The sequence below is a fragment of the Trichoderma virens genome (assembly GCF_000170995.1).
Source record: "Trichoderma virens Gv29-8 chromosome Unknown TRIVIscaffold_80, whole genome shotgun sequence".
Lineage (NCBI taxonomy): Eukaryota > Fungi > Ascomycota > Sordariomycetes > Hypocreales > Hypocreaceae > Trichoderma > Trichoderma virens.
Window position 1 is genome coordinate 676,238 of NW_014013669.1, and position 10,600 is coordinate 686,837.

Below are 10,600 nucleotides of genomic sequence, written 5' to 3' on the forward strand. Positions count from 1 at the left end.
GCATGTTGACCAAGGAGGGGCGTCTGATGCTAGACCAAGGGTCAACGACTTGGTACTAAGCATCAAAGAAACGATGGAGCAACAATTCAAGGAAAAGCATACTCGTAACTCGACATCCGCATATGTTGAAAAGACCATCTCCATCCTCAATCAATTCATCTCAGTAGGCGATGTTGCAGTCAGCTATGATCCAGTACATGCCGCCCTTCCTTGGGCTGCTGTACGGGTCGTCCTTGTGGTAAGCATGATGCCAGAGATATTTGAGCTCAATAAGGACTAACTGGTGATATCTTGGAAAGGGCATTACGGCAAATCATCAGTTGAATACTCAAATACTAGGGGGCTTGGCTTCTGTCACTTCATTACTTCTGCAATGCATCATGTACCAAGGTTTATACTTGACCTCAAACACTGTCTCGCATGGTATCAAGGAGGCTTTAGAGGCTCTCGAGAGCTCCCTTGTCACCTCGTACGCAAATTGCTTGTTTTTCCTTGGATTCTTGCACTCTCATCGAAACAAATCCATGGCAGTAATGGCTCCATTTTTTCTCAATGGAGTCGAAAAGAAAGTTAAAAGTCTTGACGAGAGCAGTTACCAACTTACCAAGTGTGCGGACGACTGCGAGAGATTTTGTTCTCTTTATCAAAACACATCTTTCCAAAAGCTTTTTGAGCTCATTAATAACTTACGGCACTCGTCAAACTACCATTTGTATGTATTTACCTTATCCCCACTCCAATTTCAGTGAACTAATAACGCATAGAATACTCCTCGAAAGTATACAAAGAGACTTTATCTTAAGCAAGCTTCAAGTTGCTCAGGGGGCAGCTTATGATGACTTCTCCTATACATCTAGGGGTGAATGTCACCCTGACACGCGCCTCGAAATCCTTGACACCATATACAAGTGGGCAGCCGATTCATCTAGTCCATCCATCTTCTGGTTGCAGGGGATGGCTGGAACAGGCAAATCTACCATTGCGCAGACAGTGGCAAAGAAACTAGACGGTGACAATCTAGGCGCAAGTTTTTTCTTCAAACGAGGTGAGGGCGATCGTGGAACTGCTCGGCGGTATTTCGCAACAATCGCGAGCCAAATGATCCGCAAGCAGCCTATTCTAACGCAGGTTCTCCATGATATAATTCAAGAAGAACCAGAAATTGGAAGCAAGATGCTTGAGACCCAGTTTCGAGAATTGTGGGTTCGTCCTTTCAAAGAACTTCCTCCACTTGAGCCAACCGCGCAGCCGAAGACGATTGTGGTTGTTATTGACGCGCTCGACGAATGCGATCCATTGGAGGACGCAGGTCATCTGATCAGGCTCCTAACCGAAAACAATATCACCTCTCCTATCAAACTCAAGATTTTCCTTACCAGCAGACCAGAATACCACATAAGCTGCCAGTTCAACAAGACCAAAAATTTCCTTCAGAACATGATACTGCATCGCGTGGAAAAATCTATAATCCAGAACGACATTAGGACTGTTTTAACAAGCGATATACATGAATATAAAGAGCAGTATAATCGAAATTCAGAAGTGATGGAGCAAGATCAACTACTCTCAGTTGACTGGCCTGGAGAAGAAATATTTGAACGACTAGTTCAGATAGCGAGCCCTCTATTTATCTCTGCTGCAACAATATCTCGAATGCTCAGAAACGACCAGTGGCCAGCAACGCCAGATCAAAAACTTGACCACATACTGAAGTTCAGTACAAAGGGCGAAGGTTATGTGGAAGACTTGTACCGTTCGATTTTGGCTCAAATCATGGACAAAACTCCAATTTATGCCAGAGACAAATTTATCGGCGAATTTCAAAAGATTGTCGGGTCCGTTGTCCTCCTATCTAGCCCTCTCTCTGTTGCCGCCCTTTCCAGATTGCTTGGATTTCAACAAAGAGAAATATACAGCAAATTGAACCCTCTTTCTTCTGTGTTGGACATCCAATCTACAGACGTACCGGTCAAACTGTTTCATCTCTCATTCCGGGATTTTCTATTAGACAAGAAGTCATTTAGTGTTAATGGCGGCAATAGTTCTTGCCAAAGTCTACAAATCGAAGAAACGACTACCCATGCCTGGTTAGCAAAGAGATGTCTACAACTCCTCTCTACAGATTTGCACAACGATATCTGCAATCTTCAGGATCCAGGTGCGAGAATATGGGGTGTTCGATCAAAGGAAATTAAAGAGCATTTACCCCCAGCGATGGCTTATGCATGCATCTATTGGATTCACCATGTGGAAGAGGGAAAGCTAGTACTCCAAGATGGAGGACCAGAACATAAATTGCTAGAAACCAAGATGCTGAATTGGATCGAAGCATTGGCCTGGCTCAGAAGATTAACCCAAGGAATTGAACTAATACGCGCCTTGGAAAGACTTAGCCATGTAAGTTTCTTTCAAATATACAGCTTCCCCAAGTGAAGTACTAATCCTTGTTGTTCAGAGATACCAGTGTTTTAAAATGTCAAAACTACTCCAGGATGCTACTAAATTTATTCTCTATTTTAAGTCAGCAATTCAAGAAGCGCCATTACAAATTTATAACTCAGCACTCGTCTTTTCACCAACGAACAGCATTATTCGGAAGACTTTTGATTCAATTCGTCCAAGCTACATCAAACAGATGCCACAGGTCGATTCCGAATGGTCAGACTATATCCAGACTTTGGAATTAAGAAATAATGATAGGCCATTAGATCTTATCTTTTTGTCTAGTGGAAAATTGATAGTTGCCTGCGAGAAAGGTCTTGTCCAGATCTGGGACCTGAAGATTGCTTCTTGCCTCCACGAGTTGAAAGTCGAGGAAGAAGAGATTAAGAAGTATCTTCAAACCCCAAATGGCAGACTTATAGTCATAGGGAAGAGGCATGTACAGCTTTGGGACATCGAAAATCGACGGCATCTGGATACATTCAAGCATCATATGGAAGTTATTGATTGGTTCACAACCTATTCACAAACTGGAGATGATCTTTTCATGTTATCTCCGGGGGAGTACAATGCTGCTAACCTGCTGTCTAGAGAATCCACAAGGATTCAAGTCAATTGGGTACCTGAACTGCGTCGGTCACCCATCTCTAAAGATGGCAAATGGGCAGCCTTTCGCGAGGCAAAAAAAATCATCATTTGGAATCTCCATGAAAACGCGATTTGCCGAGAGCTTAACGCCGATTGGACTAAGAACTCGGAAGTCATCTTCGACCATGATGGACGATATCTGATCGTTGGAGGAGACAAAGGCGAAATTCGGTTCATTAATATCAGCACGGGAGAAACTGAAAAAAAAATTGACGCTCAAGTTGGAGATATTGGGATGCTCGCAATATCCACGAACAATGAGACACTCGCAATCGTAGGCGACCAAACTTCAATTACGATCTGGGATATCGAAAATCAAGTTTTACGACACGTGCTTACTGGTCATACGAACCTCATCTATCGCATAGCCTTTTCCCCCGACGATAAAACACTTGCAACCTACTCAAACACCACAGTCACGATTTGGGACTTGCATCTTGCACCATCTACATATCCTAACGCCCGTACTTCTGGTAAAGTTAAAAATTTGTTTCTTAGTCCAAACGGTCAAACGTTCTATCATGCAGAAGAAAGGGCTATCGGCATATGGGACTTGAAAAACATGAACTGCATCGAAAGATTGGACATTGGACAACCTCGTCCGATGATCAATAGCGTTTATTTTTCAAATTTTACGCCACTGGCTGCAACCTTGTTCGTTGATCGATTAGAGATATGGGATTTGACCAAGTATTGTCAAATACATACACTACAGTTTCTATACACACGCGGGAAACTATGGTTCCAACTTGAGGGTCGTCCCTTGGGTAGTCAATGTGCTTTTTCCAAGGACGGCCATATTTATTTCTCTCTCTCTCAACATATGCCTAACACCAAAACTTATCGATCTACTATACAAACTTGGGATTCTGTCACCGGACATTGCCTGCATACATCGGACGATATTGACAAAGCGATTATGGATATTGTCACGTCTCCCGACAACCAGCATGTGGCATTTATTGAGACAGCTGACATTCGAGGGTACGGACAAGTTATGACGACGCAAATTCGTATTCAGAATGCTTCCACGGATCATGGACAATGTATTATCCACACAAAGTTCCCTGCGGTAGCCGCAATATTCTCAGCACAGGGGACGCAATTAATCGCAATTGGGCCAAACTGGTATATTGAGATCTTCGATACTTCAACAGGAGCATCGATACTAAGCTTCTATCCGTATGCAGACATGCGTAACAACGGGGTCTCTCTCTTTTTTCCTCTGACCTTTCTCGATAGAGACGTTGTTGTTCACAAGGATACCCCTGCTGATAAAGCCAGACAATCTATTTTGAAGAAATATTGGATATCGCCAGATAGAGCCTGGTTGATGAGATATTCGAAAAGGATACTATGGATCCCTCCGGAATATCAGCCATCCCAGGTTATTGTATCTCAATCTCAACTTATTTTAGGGTCCGGGAGCCGCATTATTACAATGCTACTTGATTAATTATAGTATAGTATTTTTTTTTTTTTTTTTTTTTTTTTTTTTTTTTTTTTTCATAAAAGAAACTTTTCAATAAGCTACAAGAATTAGAGGTTTCGTTAACGACTCCTTTGCGACGTTGTTTGGTGGCTGTGGGCCACCATGAAGCGCGCCCGTAAGAGCAGCCAGGACAAGTCCTCCCATTGCCCTGAATGCCGCTGTGAATGCCGGCGTGGCTCTCTTTCAGTCTCTTCTCTTCCAGTAAGAAGAAGATTCAGAAGAAGAACAGTGGCGCGTATGAGGGCAAGGTCATCACCCAGGATATGATGTTGGCTTTGCGCCCTCACATCACATCGTTGGTGGCATCGTGTATGCGGAAGATATAAGAGATGAGAAATCATGGAGAAGTTGGAGAGGGTATAAATTATTATTATTTTAGGGAAGAGAAGGAAGTCTCGTTGTTTCAAAACTGATAGGTTGAGGTGAATGATACGAATTAGACACCATTGAAGAATTATGCATGGAAATACTGCATTGCTATGCTTGGTCAACACGCTCTAATGAACTTGTTGGCTGACTGCTTCACACAACTTCATACACTGGGTGCTCGAATAGATATATCTGAGGCACAAGCAGAGGCACGAATACCGGCTTTTGAGGCGCAGATGCTTTCAATTGAAGGCTAATAAAGATGAGCTAAGCTTTTGCCTGGCCTCCTTGAAGATGTCAAGAGCATGAATCAGCGATGACGTTGAGCTTTTACTATAAACTCCCAAATAGATCGGTGGCTATCCCAATCGTTGAGTCAAGAGCAGCTAGATTTAATTATCCAACCCCTCCCTATCTTTTCCAAATTCTTGAGTAGCGATGATCGATTAAGCAACACCAAATACTTGATCAGCAAACTCCGTTCGTCCGTCATTCAAGTGCACCGATCCATTGCAGGCTTTTTATTTGCCGTCCTCGAAATGGATGAGACGCTGCATAGTTTGAAAATCCATTTGTGGCAATAGCTTTCGCTGCTGCCTATGCCACTCCACGCACTCTATAAACCCTCTAATCATCATCAGTGGCACTTTGAAAAGGGGTTTCTGTTCAGGAGTGAGCTTCTCCACGGCCTCATCCAACTCATTCATCTGGCATATCATGAGCAATGTACACGACCAATACTCCGGGCCAGGAATTATCGCCTCATCGACCCACGTAATAGAGGTCCTGTCTTCTTCCGCATCGTTCAGCCACTGAACGTACTTTCGGTCATCCTGTTGATAGATCCATCCAGATAGTAATCCCTTTGCTTGTGGCTCCATTACTTGAAGCTTCTGGGGCGTCAAGGTTGCTGCAATATCCGCGGCTAGTTCCTCGGTCCACTTGCCGCGAAGGCGTAGAAGAAGTGGCTGCATCTCGTTCATGATGTCCTCTCGCTCAAGCTTCTTTTCGGTCGTCCATGTTACGCGTGGTGGTGGAGGCGATGGTCCGAAAATGTGCCTGCATGGATCTTGTATGTCCTCCATCTTGTAAATTAGTTGTGCTTGATTGTTCGTGGAGTTGTTGAGGTAACTAGACAGTGAACATGTCTAGGTAGAGGGAACATTAATGGGGGACAAGGAGGAAGAAGAGGTGGAGGAAGAAAGGGAAATATAAAAAGTGGCTCGTAATAAATAGAAGCAACAATTAATGTTTGGCAGCTGTCAATGTTATGCATTGTCAGTGTTTGGCAACTGGCAATGACTTGCGGTTGTAAATCGATTATGTACTGTATACAATTTGTAGTTATTTGATGCGTCTGTCGCCAGAGTTGTCAGGTTCTTGGACATATTCACTTTGTAATCAACAGCAAGTGCTCCCAATTGTTCTTTAAAAGGCCAACTTCAACAGATCAAGGCAAATAATGGAATGGAAATGAGTACACGATTGAACGAACTACCTCCGGTGTAATTCTATCTAACTTCTACATCGGAGTGACTAAAGCGCCCCAAGCGACTAGGTACATGTAGGGAAGGGCTATTCAGCACCCCAAGCTGGCTATCTAACACCCCAGCGGCTAAGAGGAGTTCTAAATAGAGTAACAACGTATAATGAAGATCTCTTATCACCGCTACTTAAGTAAATAGATACCTACGCATACGTTTACCTCCGGCTAGACTTAGTATAACTTCGTACACCTTTTTAACGTCCTTATTAATATTTTTAATTACTATTATAATATTTTTAACAGCTTATTTTAATTAATCTTAGCCTTTATTTTAAATATTAACTTAAAGCAGTATACGTAATATTTTATTTAATTGTAAGGGAGTGGCCCAGAGGGCTAAAGCGATAGCTAGCGCTTCAATTCCCTGACGGGGCTACCGCCTGCCAATTGCGCTATAAACAGCAAAAGGATACGAATTAAACTTGCTGGCAGCCGCAAGTTTAACTAGCTATATAAGGCTTGTAGGGCTTTCGCTGAGTTATAGGGATTGGGTGTAGCCTGAATCCATAACATTAATACATAATTTTTATAAACTTTACGTATATATTATATATTATTAAATCTTTTACTTTTATAATATATTTTAATTTTTTAATAATTATAAGATCTAAACTATTTATATTTTATCTAGGTTAATCTAACACTGATTTTATTAATATTTATATATAGGTCTTAATATCCTCTTAGGATACCGCTACCTAATTGTTAATTTTCTTATTTCCTATAACGAACTGGGTTCTATATGTTAGTATAGGTTAGCTGTTTGTAACGGCCTGTTCCTATATGTTAATATAGGTTAGCTGTTCCTAAGGGACAAACCTCTGGGTTCTAGGTTTATATTAGCGGAGCAGTTAAGTTAGGTACAGGCGTAGTTTTATTAATATTATATAGTTAGTAAATATAATAGCTAAATTTAATCTAATTACTATATTAATAACTGGCTATTTAAGCTATTTAAATAAGTAATATAAATATAAACTTATATATTTAGCTGTTTTAGATATAGTTACTTTAGGTTATATTATTTTAGGATAACTTAATTATTATAAGTTATATTATCTATATACGATTTCTTTCTAATTAGCCGGTTCTTTTAAAGATAACCTAAAGTCTGCCTACCCTATAGACCCTTTATTAAAACTATAAAGGTTAGGTCGTAATATAATATCCCCCTCCTATTAGTCTTATCTTTAAGACCTTACTGCAGTAATATATTAATAAGTCTTAGGTTCCCCTATTTCCAGTAAGTATAATTTCTTATTCTTTAATGTTCCTTATTATATCTATTTGCAGTATTTCTAAGTAAAAGGTTTTAAAAAAACCAAAAATTACGCTAATTCCTTTAATAAAGTTTATTAAAGAGTTTAATTTTAAAATACTATAGTATACTCTTTATTATAATATAAAGCATACTTACTTTATTACAGAGGGTTCTTTTACTTAATATTATACTTACGTTTATTATAAGATTATTAATTATAATATTAATAATATAAGCGCTAAAGTTTATATATTATTTTTTTTTTTTTTTTTATTTATTTAAATATTAATTTCTTTATTAAATGCTTAAGTAATATATAAAAAGGATCGTCTAGCTGCTTAAAGGGAGTAGGCCGAAAAGGCGCTTAAAAAAGCAATAGCCTATTTTTATTACATTTATAAATAAAAACAGCAGTTTTATAAAAAAACTACTAAAATAGTATTTTATAGCGTAAAGTTATTAAAAAAGCTAGAAAAATAAAAGGCTATTAAGGAGTTAACTTATGTTTAATTTAAGGAATATTAATTATTTCTTTAAACTAAAACGTTAGGTAGGGTAAATATAGCTGCCTAAAATATTATTTTTAGGGTTTTAGGCCTATTATTTAATAAAACTTTTATAACAGGGCTTTTAAATTCTTTATATTTATAAGCAGTTCTTAGCTATTATATTCTTTTTTATAGTTTTCCTATTTTATTAAGTATTTACATTAATGTTTAGCGTTAAGTCTTACATTAAGAATTAACTCTACTTTATATTTAAATTCCTTTTCTTTAATAATAATTTTATCTTTAATAATTTTACTTATCTCCTTATCTATTAATACTTTTTCTAATAATAAAATATAAAATATTAAGTATATTATCTTTCTATATTTATTTTATTATTTAAAAAAGTCTAATTTATAATTAACTATATTAATTTTCTTTAAAATTTTATATAGTTTAAGTTTTTTAAAATTAAACTTATTACTTAGCTAATTTATTTTAATATTTACTATATTTTTATTTTTAAAATATTAAAGTAAATAAATTATATCTCCCTTCTAAAGGGTTAATTCTTTAATCTTTTATATATTAGTAAACTTATTTATTTTTTTTTATATAAATTTAAACTGTATTTACAGTTTATTATATAATTTTTTAATATTATCTACTATAATAATAGCTTTTTATATATTTTTTCCTTTCTTTAATAGTTTATAAACGTTTAGTTTAAACTTATAGTTTATATAAAATAATAAATATTTTATTAATTTTATTAATATATTATTATAGGAGATTTATATAATAGGTAAAAGTTTAACTTAGTTATTTTAATTAAAGTTAATATAATTTTTTAAATATATTTTAATAATTTAGTTAATTTTTTCTATCTATTTATCTATTTATAAGTAATAAATAGTGCTAAGTTTATAGTTTAATCTTAAGTATATTATAAATATTTACTAAAACTTAAAGGTAAATATTAAGCCTCTATTTAAAATAATCTTATTTAATAATCTATAGTTAGTGTAGATATATTTAATAAACTAATATATTAGGTTTTTAATAATACTGCTTTCTTTTTATAAAATAAAATATACTATTTTTATAAATTAATTAATAACTATAAAAATTATATCTTAAGTATTCTTAGTTATAGGTTTTTTTAAAGGTAGTAGCTTTATAATATAATTAAAGGAGATTAATTTTTAAATATATACTAAAACTGGTAAAGGTTATAATTTTCTATAAAAGAGGTATTATATTACTTTTGCTTTTTTATATATAATATATTTTAAAATTACTTTCTATACTTATTTCTTAATTTTATTAAACTTATAATACTATTAAACTTATTATATAGTTTTCTTTATTTCTTTATATTTATATAGTTAATATATATAAATAGTTTTAACTACTTTCTTTTAAAAATTTTTTAATACTTAAATAAATCTATTAAATATTAAGTATTTTTAATCTATAAAAATACTTTTTAAATATTATTTAATAGTTTAATTTTTAATATATTTTTTAATATTATTAAATATTAGATTATTTTTTTTAATATAGAATATAGTGTTTAATGTTTTTAGTTTAAGACTTCTTTTATTATTAAACTATAAGGTTTATACTTTTATAAAGGGTATTTTTTAAAAGTAATTAAAGCATTAATTAAAAGTATCTGTTTATTTATTTTCTAATCCTTTATAATACTTAATTTTAAAATTAAAGATTAAAAGATATTTTATATAATTAATTTATTTTTTTAAAAATTCTTTTATTATAATAAAATATATAATATTTTTATAGTCTATAAGAATTATAACTTTATATTTACTTCCTAAATAATAATATCTTTAATATTATTTATTAAATATAATTATAATTATTATAAATTCTTTATTATAAATTAGATATTTAAGTTCTATTTTATATAATTTCTTTAAAAAGTAAGTAATTAATTTTAATTTTCTATTTTCGTTTAATTAACTTAATACTCCTTTAATTATATAATCTAAAGTATTAGTTTTAATTATAACTAGTTTATTTAAATTAAATATAATAAACATTAGTTTACTTATAAAAGCTTATTTTAATATATTAAATACTTTTTATATATTTAATAATTATATAAACTTTTGGTTTTTTTTTATAAGGTCTATAAGTAATATAATAATTTTTATAAAATTTTTTATAAATTATTAATAATAGTTAATTAATTTTAAAAAACTTTATATTTCTTTAATATTATTTACTTTATTTTATAAGTTAATAGCTTTAAGTTTCTTAAAGTTTATTTAGACTTCCCTTAAGGTAATAATATATTTAAGAAAAATAACTTTTTATATATAAAACTA

The 10,600-nt window shown here is 33.8% G+C and overlaps 2 protein-coding genes across 2 annotated transcripts; one reads left to right on the top strand and one right to left on the bottom strand.

Annotated features, from left to right (window-relative positions):
* Positions 1-714: 714 nt before the first annotated feature.
* Positions 715-4,546, top strand: TRIVIDRAFT_154638 (uncharacterized protein; the record flags this gene model as incomplete). The annotated part of the gene is made up of 4 exons (XM_014099145.1): positions 715-2,397; positions 2,465-3,780; positions 3,862-4,084; positions 4,391-4,546. 4 exons carry the CDS (start codon positions 715-717, stop codon positions 4,544-4,546), a joined length of 3,378 nt encoding a protein of 1,125 aa, XP_013954620.1.
* A 926-nt stretch (positions 4,547-5,472) lies between these two features.
* Positions 5,473-6,036, bottom strand: TRIVIDRAFT_203051 (uncharacterized protein; the record flags this gene model as incomplete). The annotated part of the gene is made up of 1 exon (XM_014099146.1): positions 5,473-6,036. The coding sequence occupies one exon, from the start codon at positions 6,034-6,036 to the stop codon at positions 5,473-5,475; it is 564 nt and encodes a 187-aa protein (XP_013954621.1).
* Between the last annotated feature and the right edge of the window lie 4,564 nt (positions 6,037-10,600).